At 35.1% G+C, this 24,444-nt stretch overlaps 1 protein-coding gene across 3 annotated transcripts in view; it reads right to left on the bottom strand.

The window, feature by feature from the left end:
• Nucleotides 1-2,966: 2,966 nt before the first annotated feature.
• Nucleotides 2,967-24,444, bottom strand: part of LOC134529874 (ataxin-7-like protein 1) — an 87,890-nt gene continuing 66,412 nt past the window's right edge. The window contains exon 9 of one of the 3 annotated variants that reach the window (XM_063364417.1): nucleotides 2,967-16,372. In XM_063364417.1, the coding sequence (XP_063220487.1) occupies nucleotides 15,590-16,372 (783 nt within the window). In that variant the 3' untranslated portion in view covers nucleotides 2,967-15,589. Of the gene's footprint in view, nucleotides 16,373-17,750; nucleotides 18,187-18,634; nucleotides 21,108-24,444 lie in introns of those variants that run through there. The other 2 variants (XM_063364419.1, XM_063364418.1) reach the window with 2 other exon arrangements.

Here is a 24,444-nt window from a genome sequence, read left to right as displayed (position 1 = left end):
CGCCATCGCTCATAAAGTTTTCACCGTACACAACACTCATTCGGCAATGGATTTCTGCTGCAGTGTGCCCTTCTGCCTGTAAGAAACGGATGACTCCACGCAGCTCGCATTTCGCCGTACAGTTTATCGTTGCAGCCATGTTGACATTTCCATAACCAAGCTTCAACTGAGGTGTGAGTTGGCCGCTCCGCATGGTTGGTGGAAGGGGGTTAACACTACGAGACGTGTCGATTCGTGTACGAGCGATTAGGGTATCGATTAATGGGCATGCCATGGAGAAATGAAACTGTAATCACACTGCAGGGCACTGTTAAAACGTGGCTGAATAGGTAAGAGGCATCATTTTATGCAGAGGGTATTGGAAAGCTGGTGCATCGGTACGACAAATGCCTCAATCTGCACGGTTATTATGTGGAAAAATACAGTAAAGATGTACGTTTCTTTTGACAATAAAATAATTTCCCAATTCATTCCCGTTTTTTTATTACAGCCGATCGGAGGTTGAAAAAAAAAAACCCTCGTACTTCAAGCTGTCAACAAATCATACACTTTGGCAGAAACAAGAGCACATTCTCAAAACTATCTCCTCATTGAAGCTGTCAATAGCTATAAGGCGAACACACATAACAAATGAGACACCACTTTCACCTTTTCTGCAATATAACTGCTTTATAAGCATAAACAGGTTATTAATATAACATAATAACCAAAGATTTAATACATCAATAATATGCTAATTACAATTAATAACAAACATTTTGTGCGTCTTCAAATTTCATTATATTCTAAGGCCCATAGCTTTTTTACTACTTGTAGTAACAAAACAAAAAATATATTGCAAGGATAAACAAGGAGCTTTATAATGAAGAATTTTCAATTTTTAAAGATGGTTTCACATTGAATTTTTTCACATCGAAGGACAAAGTTAACAAGCTGATTTTACTGCCACAAAATCAACACTTTGAAGAGTATTCCAGGAAAAAATCTAGTTTTTACTTATAATTCTTCAGTTGATTTTGATGCTTAAATTAGTAGAAAATAAGGTTTGTTTGGCCACATTTATATCTCTATAGCATGACAAAGACTAGAATAATCTCTCAATTTAAATGTGTTATAAAAAATTACACGCAATTAACATTCTAATAAAATATAAATAGAGATTTACAGCTCTTATAAAAAAATTCCCCAAAACAGTAATTTTACACCGTCGCTGCAACAAGTGATTGCCTGTATTTCAGGAATTTTTTTTTTAAACTAAATATTCTGGAGTTTTCTTAGGAAAAGTGAAAGGAAACACTACCCAAGCTTCAGAAAAGTCAAAAATGGTGGGTTAACATGCATTTCTATACTTTTTCATGGAATGACCCTAAAACCTGATAAAGTTTCACAGGGAGGGTTCACATTTGATGTTAACTCTTTTGCTGCTACATACTATATTATTTTTTTATAAGTATCCCATTATGATACATACTGTGTAATACTTTTTTTTTTTTTTTTTTTTTAAGTTTGGCTTTAAAATTTTTTGGAGCACACAGAAAAAGTGGTTTTAAAAGTAAAAATTTTTCTTTAGTTGATTATTAACAAGATTTCAAAAAGTTCTGAATATCTATGAGAACAATATTTTATACATCATTAACAATTTGAAAGTAAAATTTAACTATCCCCTTAAATTTTTGGAAATGTGTATTCACATAACAAAGGAAGATTTTATTTTACAAAACACTTTACTGCAGTCTTCGCGGTTACATATTTTGTTTTGTACAAAAAACAAACTTACTTAAGGCAAACTTCTTTGCTTCTGTATGTGACATGGCTGTTATAAAATGCCTCTGTGTTGGGCACATTTTCATGTGATTGTCTCCCTCTGCCAGATTTAATTCTTAGTCTAAAATATTTTTGTACAGTATCTTTAATCAATAGATTATTGGCCGTTTCTTTTCATTGAAAAACTTTTAAAGAGCTTGAGCATTCGAAGCTGTGAGAAAGGAAACTTTTTGTACCATTCAAGAGTTTTTTTTTTTAACATTTCAATAGAACTAATCACCAAACATTTTTAGTCTGCTGAATCAATGCATGAATTGTAATTATTAGTTTTAAAGTCTTCTACCCAGTTTTTTTTTTTTTCAATTTATTTGCTTTCCGCCATTTCAGCAGAATGACCACTGCTTAGCATTCACACATCTTTGTTGCACCATTTCGGTGACAACATATTGCTACATGTTCCGAGGGAAATCACCCTTTTTATAGTCTGTTATCAATTGTAGTAATCTTTTTTTGTGTTTACCACACAGTACCACAGGCACTTGTCATCTGATGATTGGACCACAGATATAGTTCTGGACAGGAACAACAATTGTCAATTAAGTAAAGATAAACTAAATCTGACACCAAAAGATGACAACTAGTTAAAGCTCAGGGCTATCTGTTGAGCCTTACACGCATATTAATCTTTCAAGCTAAAGCGAGATAGCAGTATTTACAATAGACCCCTGCTGTATCAAGAAAGCACCAAGAGCACACAAACTCATGCTATACAGGACAGAATGTGTCAGCCGTTCATAAAACCCACAATAACATAAGTGTTGCACCAACAAAGTCTAACAAGCGATATCTCACCTCTCGTTCTTAGTACCTATGATTCAGCAGGCAATGGACAAGTTATATAGAGCACACCAAGCACACAGGAACTGCTTATCTGCTGATGAGTTAATACATCTACAGCAGCCAAAGAGTTAAGGTGTTAGGGCATCACAATACGTTGTTTAACAGGCAAAGACTCTACCAGGGTGTGATGTTGCCCACGTGATTAACAAAAGAGTTCTCAATATATTTATATGAGACCCGATTCTTAGTGATAAGGGTGCTGTTAAAATCATGGGACACTGTTTGTAAGCCTCTGGCCTCCAACTTGCCTCGCTACGCCATGCTAACTCTCCCATTACTTGAAGGAGGAAGCAACAAAAATGTACGACAGTTTGGATATTTATTACAAAACGTACAAACAAGTTGAACGGAGAGCTAAGGGCAAGCTGGGCTGCAGAGCGAAGCGGCTGGCACTACCCTTGCGCCGGTCAGAATACAATACATCAATACAAAGCAATATAACATTATGCACAAATTCAAACATACATTAGAAAATATTACACAGATAACAAAATACTTACTAATAAATATACAAAAAAATTAAATAATCCAAACAAATTCACAAAAAAAATTTTGGTGTCAATTTCCAAAAGTTTTTACAATTCACTTATCAAGAAAAACCCTTAAGAAAATACATTTAACCGAAACATAAACTATTCATTAATGCATTAAGGTTGAGGAAGGGTATAGTCAATGTCAAACCAAATACACAAATTCTTCTTACACTTAAATGCTACAAAATGTATTACAAATCCATTTGGTCAGCTCCATGTCAAAACCATTGACTGAAGGTCTGCTCGGTTTTTTCTTGACACTATCTGAATGAGGAAATGGTCACTAGACTTAATATAGTCCTCTTTATAACATTTACCATAAATCTGCTCCTCATTTCAATGAACAATCAAACACACAAAAAGGAATAAATTATGTATTCTAAACACTTTCAATAGACTGCCACTCTAATTACATACAAAAGGTTCATAATAGATTCCAAGATGCTTGAAAATTCACACAATGTCACTTACTTCTGTTTTAATCTTTTGTGAATACATTTTCGTGTACTGGACTCACATTTTGGATAGCCAGGATTCAAATACCAGTTCATCCATAATGTCAGTGTAACATGATTTCCTGGAATAACAATGAGCAATGCTGGGGATAGGGGATTATTAAAATATAGAAAAAATTTGTCATTACAAAAAACAGTATCCTTGATGTTTCTGGCTTTATTTCCACGGTAGAACACACTGTGAAACTTCACTCAGGAATCAGTTAAAACAACTACTCCAGCCAGCACATTAAACAAAACCTTTTAAATTATCTCAAGATTATCATCAAATTTATGATCAAGTCCTTAATAGACAGACCCATTTCAACAAGTGTCAGAAACAATTCTGCAATAACGGAATATTTATTTTTGTCAGCCTTAAGTCTGAATCACTCTTTGTGTGTGCAGTCCAGACAGTCAGAACTTTGTCATGGTTTGTAATTTTGAAGAATGTGGCACATTTCCAGCAACACTGCGGTTCCACCTCGCAAGCTCGAGAAGAATGATTTGTCTACAGTTTAAGACTTTAGGTCTTTTCTACAGTTTAAGACTTTAGGTCTCTCGTGACAAAGCTGTATTTATTACACTATCTCCAAAGTACTTCTTTATGTTGAATATACCAGTGATATAGCAGTGTGCTTTGGCCATCATATTGTCACTGTAATGCAAATTTAAAATTGTACGTTCAAAGTTTAACAAATTTTTTGACGTGACGTCTAATAAATCGACAAACGCCGGCTGCACACACGAAAAAGTGTCCCGTAACGCACATTGTTCCGTCACACTGTGTCCCGTTACGCTCATTGTTCCATTACGCTCATTGTACGCTTGCGCCGCATCTATCTCTCTTCCACTCGATTGGCCTATGCGTCCGAGTAGAAGACAGACAGCGGCAGCACACAACTTACATCTACACGTGAACTGTTTTGTCGACTGTTTATAAAGTGAAGTGAAAAGTTAATGTGGTTTTCATTGCTTGTTACAACAACAATTTTGGCAATAAAGGTTAATTATTCTTGCATTTTAAAAATCTGATACTAGTATAATTTCAAGTATTTATTCTTTTATTATTAAAAAAAGTAGCATCTGTTGGCGAGTGCAGTAATAATAGGTTATTTTAGATATTTGATTACAGTTTATTTATATAAAAACTTGTTCATAATTATATTTAAACGAAAAGTTAATGTGGTTTTCATTTTTATTACAACAATTTCGACAATAAAGGATAATTATTCTTGCATTTTAAAAATCTGATTACTAGTATAATTTCAAGTATTTATTATTTTATTATTAAAATAAATAATGATTCAATTTTATTCATAAAAGTATGCAATCATTTCATCAATGTTTTGTTATGACGTCACGTTAAACTATCGTCCGTAAACCGGCTTTACAGACAACCAATTTTTTTTTTTTTTTGGTAATCTTTCCCTTCTTGATAACATAAAATTAAATGTTCTCAAAAGCAATGGTGAGCACAGATGAAGTTATTGTAATAAATTGTTGATTGGTTTATTTTCTGTCTGGCCAATCTGAAGCTAAAAAATAACTTTTTCTTTGCATTTATTTACTAAATAATGTATGGTACTTAAAAACATACAAATAAAGATGACAGAAACTCAAAAGATTATTGTGGGTTCCAAACTACTTTAGCACCACCTTGGCACTCACAAAACAAGTCATGCCGGAAATTGAACCCATGACCCTCTTCACACAAGTGTGATGCAATAGTGATCACATCTATTGAGGATCTACTGAATATTGGTATGTGTGATAAATAGTGACAAAATTATATGGTAAATTGAGATAAAGCAAATTAATACACCATAAAATAAATAAATTAAAACAGAAATACAACTAAAATCATGAAATAATATTTTCCTATTCTTTATTCATTTAATCATGTGTTTCTGTTTTTAGTTGACACCCCAGGTGTTCATGTTTTCAGGGTAAATATACGAACAGAGTTGGACCATGCACCAAGTGAACTGAACACTCGTGCTCACAAGGATAGTTATCTAACTTTATACATACTACCATGATTTAAGTAAAGGCTAAAACTGTTCCAATGTGTTTCTTAAAATGACACGTATGTTTAAAAGGGTTTCATTTGTTTAACTTTCAGCACAAATTCAAATATAACCTAACGGTCAGTTGAAGGGGGAAAGGTGGCAGGGGGGGGGGATAGTTTCCCTTGCGGCCGTGAGTCGTGCTCTTTGTCAGTCCCTCATTGTCGCCTCTTCGAGCCGGAAGCAATCGTCATATCTGGTCACTTTCATCACTTGGTAAGACTTATCTCTTAACATCCGCCATTTATATTAAATTATCTAAAACTTTTTTTGTTGCTTTGAAGCCCGCTCCAAGAGGTACACGAGATGATTTAATTATTTTATTTCCTTTACGGATTTTTTACCATTTTTTAGATGAACTCTTGACTCTAGACCAGGACATGAGGTGGCCTGGTCCGCAACATGAACCAAGTATGTGCCGTTGGCTTTCTACCTGCTTCAATGTTTGTTAGATGGGTATTATTGTAAAGAGGTGCACTCAGTAAAAACCCTCTTACCATAATCTATCGCTGTTTCGAGTGACCATGTGTTCGATCGTGGGACAGGTACGTGCGACTCAGGGGACAATCGTGATCAGATTTACTTGTAGGGACTTGGAGCCCAGCCCTGAGTCCACGTGCCCTTCCATGCACACTGTGTTCCAAACCTCCATTTCAACTCGCCCACATTCCCTCCCTGCATCGTATATCAGTCCAAATTATATTGTGTTGGTGCAGTAAGTATCATGGAACATCCAAGTATCATTATTGTTCGATAATATGCTATCTTTATGAATAAAAATAATTCATAAAAACTAGAAACAATACCACAGAAATCTTTTGTTTTAAAAATGAAATTTGCCTAAAAAAAACCTAAAATTTTGTTTCTAATGATAAGTCAACACAAATTCAATACGCATTACAAGTATGCATTATATTTTATGTCACAAGTGACAACATGTTCTTCACTGTCACACCCCTGAAATGTGTGAAAGTAACACATTATTCACAGATGCAAAGATTCAAACTGAATAAATACTACACCTAATACACTATACAATTTTATTTAACATACTATACACACACATCAACTTTTTTTGTTTTTAATTCTAGTAATAAGTGTCCATATTTCATAAGATTTTCTGACTGAGCACTTTATTTACAACCACCATACAATTATTTAATTGTAAATAATGTGTTTCATATACCGCCTAATGTCACTGAATGCAGAATATAAATAGTAATGTTTTTTTTAACAATATTTTGTAATTAAAACATGTTGGCTAAAGAGTGTGTTCATTATTAAGGGTTAAAATGATCATAAAACACATTACCTAAGTGTGCTAAAAAAAGCTTATTTCAGTCAATGGTGTTTAAAGTAGTTATGAGATAGCAATTTATATTTCTGTAACACTAAGCTTGACTCTTATTAATCACAGGATTTGGAAACATTTATTGAAATAAAGGTAAAATCTTAAAAACTTCTCAGCATACAATATTTATGTTTAAATGAATTTTTTAAGTTTGAGATCCCACATGATTCTTGAAGATTGAGATGACACACATTTCACTATTTTTCCAAGCATACTGCATAAAACACAAGTTTTAAGCTTACACAATCATAACTGCTAGAAATCACATATCATACTAAAAAAGGTACAGTCTATGCTATGAGGTCAGCCTAGAATTATGGCATAACTCAATTGGAATAAATATGTTACAATATCATTTGACAGGGCTTGACTAAAAAAATTGTAAAGCAAAAGTAATTAAGAGAATATTTTGGCTAATGCTTTCCTGAGCTTTAGTTGACTGGTATAAAATAAAGGTTGTCCTACACATAGTTCCTGGGTTTGTGTGCTAGATTATTGGATTTTTTTTAACATGTTCCAGGTTGTCAGAGATGCAAAAGGGAAGAAAATGAAGTAGGTACAGTACTAGGAGAAAGAAACAGAACCATAAATTTCAGGAGTGTTAGCAGATACTATGCAGAAGTGTTTTAATATCATCAATGAAGGTAGACATCTATTCTGGAAAATCTAAAAATTTAAATAATGACCTAATTTAAAGTTCTGATTACCAAAAAACCAAGTAAACATAAATTAAGCTCTTGGACTGACAAATAAAAAGGCACTAACTACTCCCTTTTTATAAATCTAAAGAAAAATTTGCAAAAACTTACTTGTGAACAAGGTAGGATAAAATGTTTGTCAAGAGTTGAAATAAAATATTCTAAAATAAAGGGTATAGTCACACCAAAGATCCACTAAGTTAATGTTTAAGAGAAGGGCGTCCCGAGGCGCAGAACCCGAGCACTTGGTTGCAGTGACCAACTGTTTTTATCCAGTTAACCTAACCTAACCTAACCAACCTTTCATCTCAGTTTTTATTTGCTTTATTTCCCAGAACCAGTTACTATACATATTGATCCAGAAAAGTTATGCCAACAGCACAAGTAAATTGCTAGTGTCACATGGAGATAGCTCAATTATGACTTTCGATTCTTACACCGTTGCAACTATCGCATTCATTTATTTTGATGGCCATCACAAGAAGTGTCCATGTTTTGTGCTGTAGTCCATGGTTGTTGACTTTTATTAATTTTTTCCCACTACTGGATCATGTGATGAAACAAATACAAATTAAAGTTTGTTTTCAAGTTTAAAATGTCACAAATTTTCATTTTTTTGAATTATACAAACTAATTTTTCCACTACTGTTTTGCGAGAGAGTTTTGAAATAACCTTTAATACTTGCTGTGTATTTAAAATGCCAAGTATTGTTCATGTTTTTGATTATGCTGTCCCATTAAAAAAATCTTAACTGGATATTTATATCACATAAATGACTTAACCTCAACATTGAGCATTGGCATATGACAAAAATGACATAAGCTATGTCAAATGTTCGTAAACAATTGAATATTCATTATTTCAAAGTGTAAGTATTCAAAGTCAAAACAAATACGAATAATAAACTATTCGTAATCATATTCAAAAATCTGACTTCGCAGAGGCCTAGTAGCTAACTTAATGAGGAGTTTGGCTTCAGTAACTCTGATTCTATGAATAACGAATTTGAAAATAATTGAGATATTTCACTCTACATGAAAGTATACGAGAAAAAGTGATAGCAAAGTCATATGGACTCATTGTTCACATGCAGTCATCATGAGTCAATGATAATTTGGTGAATGCCTTAAACACATCCTTTTATGCACCATCACAAACCAAAGTGGCATAAAATCAGGTGGTATGGATGTTGTTGATATTGAAAAGACTACACATTATACAAATTAGCCTGCTAGAGTTTATGTTTTTAATTGGCCCTCACTATTAAAAGGTGGCCAACCCTGGACTACTATCCTGGAATAAAATTCATAGGTATTATTTAGGCAGAGGTAAAATTTTTGATATTTTGATACCTTGTACCCATTGATACTAGGCCTTAATGATAGTACTGAGTATAAATGTAAGCCTCCGATACTTAGGTAATAAATCTTGCATTCACTGAATGTGCAAACTAAATAAAACACAGGCATGTAGCTATCGGTTTTTAACAATGCAATATTTAAATGCTATTTGATGGTAGGTAGGAACTAAGTATTTAATATGAAATTATTCTATTTCACATTGTTGTTAGTAAATAGTAAAACCTAAACACAGAAAATCTATAGCTATATCATGTTGCGCTCCACAAGTGTACAATATTCCTGTCATTTTTGGCAATGTTAAGTTCAGTCCTCATATGCTGATGCTTCAATATGTAGTGCAATTACCTACACTTGTTGCAATATATTTTATGGACTTTGCAGCATTTGAATAATTAAATATGTTTGCAGAAAAATTAACATTGTTTTCATGAAGTACATTTTGCAATGAATCAATGTGTTGCTAGCTAGTTGAGGTTAAAGGTGTAATTATACATTGTATTCATAGTTGAATATATTATTTACATTTTCAATCACTCAAATTTAATATAGTTGAGAGAAATTGTGGTTGTGAAGGGAATTTTGTCAATGTGATTAAATATGTACCGTAAAACAGACTTGACTCGGACACTTTTTTATGGTTTTTGGGTCATAGGTAGGTTACAGGTTAAGATAATCAAATACAACCTTTACCATTAATTGAAGAGTAGTTCATTTATTAAATCTCAGCCTTATTTAACCTCTTAAATGTTACGTCAAAGAATAAAATAAAAACAAATGTGTCCGGGTCAACCATGTAAAACGGTGTTGACTCGGACACTGACCTTAATAACATTATAAAAAACAAACTTGCCTTCTACGTCCGCACTCGGACCCGCTAATACGTAAACCAAACTGTTTACATAATTTTTTATGGGTTTCAGACTAATGCTTACGATATGAGGGGGCATAGAGTAATAAAAACTTGCTTGTACCACACATGAAAACAAACATAATAATGAATACAAAAAAAGAAAACATCAATTTTAATGCTAGGAAACAACTGCAGTTTCAATTGACAATATAGCCATCAAATGAGTATTTAAATTTGAAGGACACCAAGCGGTCGTTTTTGTAGTTAAAAGCTGGCAGTCCGAGACTGCGCTCAACTTGTTCGTAGTCAATGACACTTTTGTCCTCTGGCTCTGCCCACTTAAAAACGAAATTATATGTGTCCATGTTTCGGGCGAATCGCATGAAGAGTCCATCAGGAACAATTTCTTCCACCAGCCCCACAAAGTATTTCTCACTTCTCTTGCTGTCGAATTTCACCTACAACCAGTCACCAACACTTGGATTCTTGAAGACAAGTTCGTCATCAGGAACTTCTTCAGTGTCCAATAAAAGAAACTCGTTAGAAGAGTCTTTCATAGAGAATTGTCCCTCCTCACTAGATGAAGACAATTCCCTCAGCCGCTTTCTAATTTTCTTCCCCTCTTTGTTTGGATTTGCAATCTTCGATTTTACACTGCTGGATGAAGGTTTCGGATTGGCAACCTCGATATCTTGAGCTGAAATGCTGAGTTCTGGAGCAACATTGACTTTTTTCTTCCTCTTAGGTTTGTTGTCACCAGTGTCATGGCGGTGAGTAGACAAAAAGTCAATTACTACCTCTCCTACTAGTTGCCTTGGCTTCTTAGTAGGAGACTCCTCAACTTGGGTTCCTGGTTTCTTTACTAGTTTCCTCAAAACATGTTCGGCGTTAAGTGGACTAATTCCACAGGCTCGAAACCCAGCTTCTAGGTTTTTTTGCTGATTAGGCGATATTGCCTCGCAGAGCTTTTTCAATAGAGAAGGGAACAACTGCTTGGGTAGATTGCTCAGTCTGCGGTCTGCTTGCAGTTTCCATTCTAGGAGAATCTGTCTTCAAGCTCCCTTCAACGGCCTAAAAAAAGCTACGTCGAGGGGTTGCAACAAGTGTGTTGCATTGGGGGGAAGACAAACAAATTTGATTTTGTTTGACTCGCAAAGTGTACGTCTTCAGAGAAGTGTGCTGAAAGGTTGTCACCAATGACAACATTGTTACCTTCACAAGACTTTACCCAAGGCAAAACAATGGTTTTAAACCAGTCCAAAAATGTATCGTCAATCCATCTGGATTTTGACCGGTTGTAACGAGCCCCAGGTGGGCCACCTGACACCCAAGTGTCATACATTCTTTCTGCCTTGTAACAGACATAAGGAAACAATAAATTCCCACTCGCTGTTCCAGCGAACATGAGGGAGATACAGCTTTTTGAGCTGTTCAGAATCCGCTCTGGGTATTTTGTACCCCGTTTAAAAATACATTTTGATGAGCCAGGGTCATCACAGTTTAGTACGTTGGCTGGCGGTGTGTCACCAATAGTCACTTTAAGGTTTTCAAAGTATTTTGAAACCTGATCATGGTTGATCATTGCTCACCTATGGGTGATGTTTCTACTCATGCGTAGTCTGATATCTGGATTTCTGGACGAAAATCCATTAACCCATTCTCCTCCAGGAAAGTTATTTTTAAAAACAGGAACCTGACTGCCTTCCTCCTCCAAATACATTTTCAAAACAAGGCGTACGTCGAGTCGAGTGAAAGGAAAACCCAATTCTGCTACTTTAGCTGCATGGGCAGCAAAAACCCTTTCTTCAGCTTCTGAAAATATTGGCTGTTTGCCGTGAGGGCCTTTGTATTTTCCAGAAACATGATCACTTAAAGTGGATTTTGGTAAAGAACATTTCTTTGCAGCTGCTCTAAGTGATATTATTTTGTCTTTAATTTCCTGAATGATTTTTTGCAAAAGTTCATATCATTCACTCATTTTCACTCATTGAACACTAATTAATGACACTGACAGCAATAAGTTTATTAAATAAAACTTAAAAACATGACTCAAGTAAACACTGGTTAACAGACAGACACTGCACTCACCTCTAAATGTATATATTGCGGTATTTGGCAGGAAGTGCGCTAGCAGACGTGATAATGCCTAGAGTTCACAGGTCCGAATCTCACTGTGTTGAAGTGTCCGGGTTAAAACTGGATTAACTTTTCCTCGAATATCTTATTTTTTAATTAACTATCAAAATCTTGTTCACGAGAAAATACTGAACATAATTATATCAACTATAACATCTTTATCAATAAATATCAAATCTTATAAACCTTAGTTGGACAAAAATGTATTTTTTTAAGAAGTGAACTATTGGTATTCCTTTAAGTGATGAGACAAAAAATACAGCAATGCTTCTCATACTCGTACAGCAGTTTATCTTGTGTTTTTAAGCACATTTCAATGCCATGATCATCTTTATAGCACATCTGGTGAGTTGGTAGTTAATATTTTTAAAATAGTCTGCATGCTGTCCGGGTCAAAAAAAACCCCGGTCCGAGTCAAGATGGTTTTACAGTATAACCTAGAAAAATTATTACAAATTTCAGATGTCCGATATTTGTTAGTACTTTCAACAGACCCAACCAACACAAACAATGCAGTGAGAACATTTTGAAAATTTAATTCTCAATAAAAAGTAAAAAGCACAGGCTTTAAAAAAAAATTAACATGGTTAATGAAACTGCAAATACAAACTGAAGATGGCTGAATACGAAAGGAAGAGTGAGATTACCATTGTATCACAAATTAATTAACAAAACCTAACAATACTACAATGTTTAGGTTAATCTCCCAGGATATGGAATAGATGGACTTAAAGTTGTGATAACTTTCTTCACGAGTAAACAGTGAATTCCACTCACAGATAAAGTTACAAGTCAACAATAGAGCTAGGGAATTGTCACAGATGTATTAACATGAATAAATGTTATACAGAGAAACAGTAAAATTTGGAATACAACAGCTATGATAATGTTTAACTTGGCATAAATAAAATTTGACAAACTTTATGTGAAAAATTAGTTGATGCTACAGCAAAATTGCAAGTCCTGACTTTGATATTTTTTGCTCAGTGTTATTTCTAAAATATAAATCATATTTGTGTAAATAATCTGTATGTAATTGTACATTATATTTAATTAAATATACTTTATCATGCCTGAAAAAAGAATAATTTCCAGTATTTATTTTATAAATTATATACACCAATCCTTCACTTTGCACATCTTCAGATTGTGCAAATTTATTTAGCACAAATGTTCATTTTACTGTACATTTTACAGTCTTGAATGTGCACGCACATCTGACAATGCTATCGGCTGTTGTATAAACATCAGCTAGGGCAAGTTCAATTGTGGCTATGGAGTGTAAAGGACCAAATGGTTTTTATGTCTGTGTGTATGCCGCTGGGTCGTACTGTTGTCGCCCGGCCACAGATTGAGCCATGATGAACTCAGTCTACCCAGTGGCAGGGAACTCGCACGCACAAACACCTGCAGTTGGAATCATGGCTTCCAAGTGAGAGCATAATGCATCATGACAAGTATTTGAGACAAAACTAGAAGTATTAAGGCTTGCAGATTGTCATGAAGGCCACACTTATGTTGGTCGCACTTTAGTTTTAAGCAAGTCAAGTGTGTGCACAATCATTAGAAATAAGGGCTCTATCAAACGTTTAGATAAGTCTGATGCTGTTGGTTGTACTAGTGGGAATATATTGGACATACCGGAACAGAAATTAACAGATTATTCACACGGAAGAGGTTGTTAATGGTGCAATGAAAGAAAATCACAGGCCTGACAGGATTGGTGTGAACCAAGCGGTGATACACAAAAAACACTTTAATTTTTGAAGGAAAAAAAAGAGTAAATATTGGGACAGTAATATCGGTTTCACTGCCAGTAAAGGATGGTTTGGTAAGTTCGCGGACAGGCAAGCCAACCAGCCGACTGACGATAACTATCTCGTGTTATGCGGTGTCGTATTTGTCACACAAAACTTTCAATGGTAGGCTTATAAAGATAAATGGTGTGACATATTTATCATTGAGTGTTAATCTATGCATTTATATTACGTAAAGAATATTTCCCTACATATTTTGGAACACATTAAGTAAATTAGCCTTGCAATTAATGGGGACCAATGCTTCAGAATACGTGATTTTGGATAACACAAACATTTTTATGAATGCATTAGTCGTGCTAAGTGAGGAATTGGTGTACTAGCCTTTTTAAATAAATATGCATAAAAAAATACCAAAATATTCAACTGCCATATTTTCCTTGATCTCTTTCAAATATCCTGACAGTTACAGGTTTTTCAGACCTGAAGCAACTATGAGACCCAATTTTATCACAATATCAGAATCAATGGTTTTATTATTTCATATTTTAAACACCTTTGACCTTTCACAGTATTAATTTCTGAATGAGAAAAAAATCTTTGCTATGCTGTTTCCTTCCCAGTACATATTCCAATAAAAAAAAATGAAACAACTTTTCTGCATTAGTCAACCATTAATATTTATTTACTACCTTAAACAGGCAGCAGTGTAACATAGCATAAAAAAACCATGAGCGAGTTCCAATAATGAAGAAGGAAATACAGTTTTATACCTAAACTAAACTGTTTTACTCCATAAAGAAATTCTTTTTAAAATGACAAACCTTTTATCAAGTACTCTAAACAATATTTATTTCCACAATGTCTCACAAGGGTATGTGGATTTACTTCTTTAGGCTGATAATTAGTTAAAAGTTTTCAAGCAAAAGAGATATTAATTTTTTTAATTTTTTCTTACCAAAATTTTATTATTTTTTATATCTTTTTGTACAAAACTAATCAAATTATAAAAAACTTCTTTTGAAAAAAATCTGTCAGCAAGTTTAAACTGTCCTAAAAATGGGGAAAATACCCCACTTTGAAAGGAAAAAAAAACCACTGTCTAGCAAAAACTATCAAGTAAGACATTAAAATGCACTAGCAATCACTCACCTGTACTCCAAAATAGTTGTAAATTTAAGGAGAGAAAGAGATCAATTTAGAAAAATTTATAACTGTGAGCTTAAGTTTGCTAAAACTGCATGTTTGAGGAAAAATAAATAATGTTGCTATAATAACAGTTTTTAAATTTTGGAACCATAAAAAAAATGAACACCCCATGATCATGGATATTTTGCAAAGCCAACATTTGGACATTTTTTACTAACATATTTGCATATTATAACACCCAAAGTGATTAGTTACGTATAGCATGCATATTTGTTAATATCTACTGTCAAACTTATAGAAATATTAGAATGAACTAAGCAATGTAATAATGGTACAATTGTTCTTTTAGACTAGTGGTCATTTTAGACCAGTTTTTCATAAACATACAATGAAACCTTGTCATAACACATGCAGATGATTAAATATATTTACATTAAAAATAAAAAATAATGAAAAGAATTCATATAGATGATACATACAATTGTTGGATATATTTAAAGTTCATATATTCACATATTCACTAATGTTAACTCTTGTTATAGCTAGGTTCCACTGCAACACAATATGACTTACCAGTTAACTTGGTGGAAACTTGTGTAGCATCTGGTGCTATAGCAATATTAGATGAAATGCTTTTTGGTATTTTACTAAAAAATCGATCTGACACTTGAGCGCCCTGAGGAACAAACACAACTTTCTGTTCCCCCATTTTGATATGCCCTGAGGTAGTGGTGCTCACACCATTAGAAATGGACAAAGTCATTAATGGCATGTGATTGGCACGTGATTTTGCACTGTGCCTCTGGGACAATACACTCCCCACAACCTCTACCGAACCAGAACTATGACTTCGCTTCACACGAGATACCTGACCTTTCTTTTTGTGCTGAACTGTATCATTTTGTTTAGAACAAGGCGTTAATACAGTTGACATATGAAACTGTTGTACATTCTTCAAAGCTGATTCTGATGAACTTGCTTTCACTGATGTAATTTTTTGTCCAACGGTGGTCAATGACAGTGACTTAACATTTTTATTATTAGAAGAACTACAAGACAGTGCCACTTTCGTTGATTTGGGTGTAATGTTTGTAATTAGAACCATGTTGCTACCTCCTAGTAGGTTCCCTTTAGAAGAACTATTTGCAGCAGTATGATTCACTTGCAGAGGTGCTGCATAAGTGTTGCTGGCAAGTGGAACTTCAATCAACCCACGAATTAGAGTTGTTCTAAGGATCCTGCGTGCTACTGCCATTTGTTTACTATGTGACAGAACAGTTCCCACTTTGTGAGCAGAAAATGAACATACCTGAAACATAATGATAAAAAATATATCAGTGAAATTAGAGCCTTTACTTGTTCATGTTAGTGGTTCTAACTCACATGTTGAGTGGTTTAGTTGTAACACTCAGATGCCTACAATGTATCCTTACCGATACAGCATAAAAAAAGTACATAAATTTTTAAAGAAATTAAAAAAAATAAAATGCAGAAGAAACTAAAAATATTGCGGTTATATGTTACCATTGAAAAAATTATAAATTTAATACATATAAAAATTCTTAATTTAAAACTTTCAAGGAACAGTGATTAAAATGTGTAAATTAAGGGGAAAAAAATTTCATGTCATACACTTTTAATAAACTAGTAATAACTGTACACATTCTTACAGACTTTTGAAATTTCACTATATTAATAAAATTACGATGAACATTCATTTTAAAAAAAAAAGTAGTTCCAGTTGAAAGAGAGAATGTATGCATTTTGTATATACGCATAAATGTATGTACATGTATGCGTGTATAGGCATATATATCATGTACTTAAAGGCCTATACAGAGTGTCCACAACACACCATCAAGTCAAGAACAGTTGATAGGGCCAATTAATCACAGTTCTGAATTGAAAACCCAAAATTCAAAAAGTGTAATAGGTATTTTTCAAAAGTTTTTAAATCTCCACCCTGCACCAAATTATTAAATATTGTGACTAAAATTTTTGCTACACAATCATAAATCGCCCTACAATTGATAAAAATCTAAACAAAATCAAACATACAATACTTTTGGGCAAAAAATTATTTGCACAATTATTTAATTATTAATTAATTAATTTATAAGTATTTGTCACATGCCCACTAACAGTCAAGGGCTTACACGGTCGGCACAACACATAAATGGTCAATGCAGATACAAGCACACTCCCACGCATTGGTACCTTGAGGAGAATTCGCAAGAGGTTGGCCAACACACGCAGTGACCAAAACCAAACAGAACAAGTACAAACATATATAATTGAACACAAAGGACCAGAATGAACCCAATGGTGGATAAACTCCAGTCCCTATGTCAGGCCGGGTGGAGACAGAGCGGCCGCCCTGTACTCCCTTAGTGCCTGGCTTCCCCACCACGAGAGCTCGGTCCCAACTGCCACAAGTTAACATAACAATAAATAAGAAAACAAGAATGTATACATTAAAGAACGTTTAGTAAGGAATATATAAAGACATATTTATATAATAATAATATGCCCCAACAATTTTTGGCTATTCACACTGTAAAAAAAAATTACTTTGCTGACTTAGCAAAGCATGCTTTAACTAGCCATCTTTTCAAAAAACTTGAAAAGTTAACAAAATAATTTTTTTACAGTATGACTAGACTAATTTACCCAATTAAAATTTTTTTTGGCAGCACGTCTTGGAAATAATTATTTTCCTTAAAAGTATAACAAGTTGGATTTTATTTTGAATTGTTATATATAGAAGGGTTATTTATGATCGCGTAGAAAAAAATTATGGTCACAGTATTTAATAATTTGGTGCAGGGTGGGGATTTAACAACATTTATAAAATGCCTGTAACTGGAAAACTACAACCCTTTATGAATTTTTTATTTTTTATTCAGAACCATAATATACTGGGCTATCAACTGTGTTGCCCCCAGGTAGGGGAAACAAGGGAGTTAGAGCGACACAAGAAAACTGTGTTGTGAGAGTAGCAAATTTTATTAACATGAAATAACGCAAGAGAACAATAAACATGTTAATACGATGCACTCAAGTTGTCTTCGACGAATATTAATATTCGTTCTTGGACTTGTCCTGTTTGAATATACCTGGTGGCTGTCAACACAAAAATAAGACATACGTCAACAATTGGTATAACACATAAAATGACAGCATATTTAATTGTTACAAAATAAATGGAAATCTTTATGAAGTTCTTAACCTCACTATACTCTGAGAAACAATAGCGAGTCACAAAGTATGTATGTTAAATATAGATATATACAGTAAACTCCCTATTATCCACGCATGCTACGAAAAAATACAGCACATATGTAAATCTGTATTTTATTACAAGTGAGTAAATTGGAACTCTACTGACAAGTGTATTGTGTGCAGTATACAGTAAAACGCCACAGGCCTTCTCGGAACTCACGCAGTAGGCTGGCATGCGTTGCTATTTTTGTCTCTGTCGCGCTTTGTTTCTAGTCGTATGGTTGCTTTGACGAGCAGTCAGTCAGCCAAGGTCGCTCCCCTCCCCTTCCACCTCCCTCACCCTCATGGCCTCTTCCTTTCTTTCTCTCTGGTCTATTGGCACGCCCACCTTCTTCTCTCCGCTCACGCTTTCAGTTGACACTGAGCGTGATTGCTGACCAGTCAAAGTTTAGTTTTGCCTAGTTACATCACGTTTTAGTGTTTAGTGTTTGTGTTTGCCTGGTTTGGTGTTTTTCGTTACAGATTTAAAATGGCAGAAAAGCGAAAGGTCGTGTTACGATTACGCAAAGACTGGAAATGATCTTAAAAGTAGAAAATGGCACTTCAAGAAAGCAGATGTGTTTGGATTATAGAGTCGGGGAAACAACAGTGCATGATATTTTAAAGAAAAAAGACAAACTGGTGAATTTTGTATCAATATCGGACAATGCTTCTGCGATGAAAAAACGAAAAACTATGAAGAGTTCTACCTTTGAAAATCTAGACTCGGCATTGGTGGAGTGGTTAGCTTAGGTGCGAAATGAGGGTACCCCTGTAAATGGTCCTATCATCGCGGCTAAGGCAAAAAAATTTTTTGTTCTGTTAGGGCTGCAAGGAAATTTTGAAGCGTTGTCTGGCTGGTTAACTCGTTTTAAGCAGCGTCAGGGAATTCGTGAGATTGGACTTCACGGAGAAAAACTTAGTGGTGACAAACATGCAGCTGTCGATTTTCAACATGAATTTGAAGAATTTGTTTTAAAAGAGGAGTTATCCTTTGAACAAATTTACAAAGCAGATGAATCGGGACTCTTTTGGAAATGTCTTCCCACTCGCACTTTGGCATTTGAAAGTGAACGTCAAGCGGCGGGGCATAAAAGCAGCAAAGAAAGGATAACCATCATGTCGTGCAGTAACGCTACGGGTGGTCATGAGCTTAGACTTCTTGTTATTGGAAAGTCCAAAAAACCGAGGTCATCCAAGGGCACAAGAGCAGAAAATTGGCCAGTTGATTATTATAACTAAAAGAAAGGATGGATGAACCAAAAAATATTTCAAGAATGGTTTGAAATGATTTTTGTTCCTCAAGTGCGTAAACACCTTCAAGCAAAAAATTTGCCTGAAAAGGCTGTGCACCTTCCCATCCAGCTACAAATGAACTAAAATCTTCTGATGGACAAATTTTTGCAAAGTTTCTCCCCCCAAATATTACCTCGCTAGTGCAACCCATGGACCAGGGGTCATTGCAACAATGAAAAGAACATACAGAACCAAGCTGCTAATGTCCAAAATTGAAGAAGGTTGTGATCTAAAAGAGTTTTGGAAACACTACAAAATCCTTGACAGCATCTACGACATTGCCTCTGCATGGGACTTGGTGAAACCATCAACTCTGAATAAGTCATGGAGAAAACTCTTGCCTAATGTCGAATCAAATGATAATCTGAGTTGTGAAGAAAAGAATGAAGATGTTCAACGCTGGCCGACTTGGTAAAATCAGTTCTGGGTGGTGAGAATGTCGATGTTGGGAACACTGCAGAGTGGTTGGAGTGTGACACTATCAAACTGGGGTTCGAGTGCTTGACAGATGAGGAAATTGCTTACAAAGCAAGGGGAGAGGGCGCGAAGGAAGAAGAGCAAAGTGAAAGTGAAGAAGACGAGTCCAGTGCGAATGCGCTAATGACTCACGAAGCGGCTTTGCAACCCATCGTTGGACTGCTTCACTATTTAGAGGCACAAGAAAATGATGCGCAGTTGGTTGAAAAACTTCTGCTGCGGAAAATTAAATCAAGAATTAAGAAAAGATGTTTCCAAAGCAAGAAACAAAAGCAAGTGACTGATTTTTCCAAAAAGTTGTAAATTTAAAGAGTTGAGCTTTTTTAGTGTCTAATGAAGTCTCCGAGTACATACAGTATGTACTGTATCCTTGCTACGAAGTAAGTACCGAGCACTTTTATGTTTACATTACAGAAATGTTTTGTATGATAATTATTCAGTAAAATACTAAAATTTTAGCATCATTTAAATTTTTTTTTACTGTTAATTGTAACTTTTACTGTACATAAATATTTAGATTTTTAAGTTGAAATTATTGTTTCCTTTTTTGTTTCCCATTTTCGGCTCTTTTGCGGATTATCCGCGATTTTCACTATCCGCGGTGGCCCTGCCACTTAATTTTGCGGATAATCGGGAGTGTACTGTATTACAGAAAAATTGCAAGAGAATATTGTGTCTTAAGTTGTTTGAAAAAATATTATTATACATTAAATTCCCAAGTTCAGGGGTGCCCTAAGGCTTACAAAAAAATTACATGTAAAAGTCCCGTCTTATCAGGTCCAATACGGCCGGACACTCGCCTCGACACTCGGTGGGTCACCCGGGCTTCGCTCGCTGAGTCGCCATTGCAGGCAGCACCGGCCATCCAGGCCCTGCTTCCCTAGCGACGCAGTGGCTGGACTTCGCTGGTGCAAGTTGTCCAGGATCCTGAAGTTCGCCTGACGACCGCGCAGAGAGGTGCGAAGGACAGGCCACGAACCCCCTTGGCCGGGCTGTTGCGATGTCCGCACCTGGCACAATCACTCTAGTGTCTCGTAACCTCTGAGTGATGTGCGTATCAATACTGGTGTACCCAATTCTAAATGGGTAGTTGTCAGACACTGCCTCTGTCCTACCACACTGTCACCTACATGCACTTGCCCATATCGTTGCCCACTGTTTTGTCCGACTGTCTCGGACAAGTTATTGTCAAGTGCCCTCCTCGACCACTTTTCTGAGTCTCTTGGTCGCCACAGAGTCGACACTCTACTCGTTGAATACCTTTGGCACTTAGTTGCCGACGATCTCGTAGCGCTCCAGCATTGCTCCTTGCGAATTGGGGTAAATCCGACTGACGACGAAAAATAACTAAGTCCAGCTTATCCTTCGCAGAGGCCAAGTCCCATACCGGAGTTCAGTGTTCGTTCGGACAGTGACGATCTTCTTGGTGGTCCAGGCTTATCGCCAATGTTCTGCTGGTCGTCGGCTGATGGTCTGTGCCTTAAGCACCGAGGTCGGGGGTTCATCGTGGTATACTACAGTTGTAGCTATGACGAATAGTCAGTCAAATATAGTAAAAGCTCTTTAATCCAGCATGTTCAGTACCACAACCGTGCCGGATAAGCGATTTTGCCAGATTATTGAACGCCAATATAGTTAACAAGAGTACCGCAGATAATCTACAAAGTTAACGTACATGCTATACATACATAAGCCTAATAATGCATTTATCCTCCCACTGTTGAAATAAATATTCATTATAATCAGTCAGTGGTTTTTTACTAAAACATTGGACGATTTGTTAGTGAAACATTTATTTATTTCAAAACAGTACTTCTTAAAAATAAAACATAATTTAGAATGGCATATGCAATGTCTGTCAACACCAAAGGAAGTACAAACATTGAGTCCTGCCAAACTTTTAGCAAGTGGGCAGCAAGCTGCCAGAAAATAAGTAGTTTTATTGTTAAAATTATAATTTATTTTTATAGCCACATGTCAATACTAGAATGGCATATTCCCAAAACAGAAACGAAGCATAACCACAGCGTGACAATTAAGTTTTAGCTAAATTAGTGTGAAAAGTCCACATTCAAAGGATTCTAATTGAAACTTAAAATATTTATCTGAATACATATTTATTTTAATAGGTAGGCATTTCCAAAAAAAAAAATAATACCACGTAAGAACAAACACAACCTATAATAATGGTCAAAATAAAAATACATTTACAAAGAAACCCCATTGAGATATTAGGAAGCGGCATGGTGCAAAATTGCAAAATATTTAACTATTAAAACATAAAATAATTTTGTTAGCAACATGTCCCCTAACATAATTTTACCAAACTGTTTTGTTATCACTAAAACATCTCACTTTTCATCACCAAGTAAAGCTTTAAGTTCAGTAGTGCATGCACAATGTTTATTTTAGTGGCTTCTAATAGGTTCAAGAATTATTTAATGGAGATAAATTTGTTTCAATTGAAGAATATCCAAGGAATAAAATCATACCATGAAAAACTAAATGAAAACCTCCAACAGTGCAAACAGAGCTGTGCCTGACCAACATGGTGTGGAGGGTTGAGTGACTTCAGTTAGTAAGAGGTTGCCAACAGCCAGTCATTTATACTAGCAAAGGAAAAAAGGGAACGAGTGTAGAACCAAGAAGCCATTGTGCCGTGATGTGGCGCATGGACCTGCCTCTGAGGCAGGCAATGGCACAGTTGGTGTTACAGGAGCCATTCTATAGCTTTAAAATGACTATAGTTTTCAATTAAGATTTTGATGCAATTTAAAATGCCCGAATCCCTAAAAAATCCAAACGTGAACAGCTCTATTGGTACCAGATAATTTAATGTGCCAAATCAAAGAATCTGGATTACAGAATGGCCACTGAAAAGGTTGCTTACCATGTGATCACCTCTGTATGCAGGAAGTATTGCCAACGTCTCGGGCATCGTATCACCGATTTTGAAACAATGCATGCTAGAGTGTTTCAACAAGTGTGGGCATTTTAGATGTGATTTTGTTTCTTGTTACATGGGTGACAAACTCCACTCTAAAAATGACCATTCACAAAATTGGGATGGATAATTCCTGTTTTTTCTCTTCATTCAACTAAAATGTCTGGTAATTTATAAAAATTACGGCACAATTGATTTTCTTTACATGTGAACAGAACCTGTAAAATGCATCTGAAGAGAGAGTACTGTTTTGCATTGTAAAAATAGACACCCACATGATTTTTGGCAGTGACATAAAAAAACTTCTTTACATTTAGGTCAAGCCAGAATAGTGGGTTGTTTGCCCTGTTGAAGCAGTTTAGTTCTGTAATTTTGTAAGTGCAATTTTTAGACTATATATTTATGCACATATGGTATGAATGTTGTCCATTCTGAAAAATTGTTAAAACAAAAAAGCCTTTTAACAGTACAACATGCAAAGCAATGAAACATGGTGTTAAACATAGATAGATGCTAGCAGATGACTTGTAGTGCACTGAAGTTAGTGCTGGAGATAACTTAAGGAATGAGACAAATTATTTTAAAACAGGTCCAAAATAATATTTTAAAGCCGTGCACCAAGTTCCTAACAATTTGTTATAAACACGTAGCCTAGAAATACATGTAGACTATATGTAAGTCTATAACAAATAAGCACATGCAAACTTTTCATGTAGGGTGCAATGTGTGATTTAATAAACAAATGCAGTAAATACGGCACATAATAACCCACCATTTTAAGAAAAGAAAAAGCCCAAAGTACAATGGTCCTACACAAATTTTTTTATTATTTTATTGTCGAAATAGCCATGCAACAAGCTTGAGTTATTATTAACTTGGCAACAACACACACACAGCTAGTTTCTAAATTTAATTCTAGATAGCAGCTTTTTTTTTTAATTAAGTCTAATATTAAGGACAACTACATGGTCCTTACAATATTAAAACTAAATATCTCAGTATTTTATTTTAATTATTATAATTAGAGACACAATTATGTGGTAATAGTGGCCCTGTGCTCAGAGTAGCGGCTGTGTGTTCAGAGTAGCGGCCGTGTGTTCACAGTAGTGGCCGTGTGTTCAGTAGTGGCAGTGTGTTCAAACCAGACGGACGTGCTTGCGTGAACGCTTCTGGTTATCTATGTATAAATGTTATTTTTCCTTTGTGTGTGCCATGATTCATTATCATTAATTCATCGCTGACTGATCAATGTGATTTTCGGGGGTTTTCATTACCTAAGATGCAACAGCTATTATATTAGAACAAGACGTCCAGCAAAACATGTTTCGATCTCCGTCTAAGAAATCTGACACTAATGTTTTAGTTAAAGAAAAACAAAAAACAATTGAAGTTTTTAAACTGGA

Source organism: Bacillus rossius, chromosome 2 (assembly GCF_032445375.1).
Source record: "Bacillus rossius redtenbacheri isolate Brsri chromosome 2, Brsri_v3, whole genome shotgun sequence".
Classification (NCBI taxonomy): Eukaryota; Metazoa; Arthropoda; class Insecta; order Phasmatodea; family Bacillidae; genus Bacillus; species Bacillus rossius.
The sequence above is the reverse complement of the archived record's forward strand: the minus strand, read 5'-3'. Positions and strand labels throughout refer to the sequence as shown.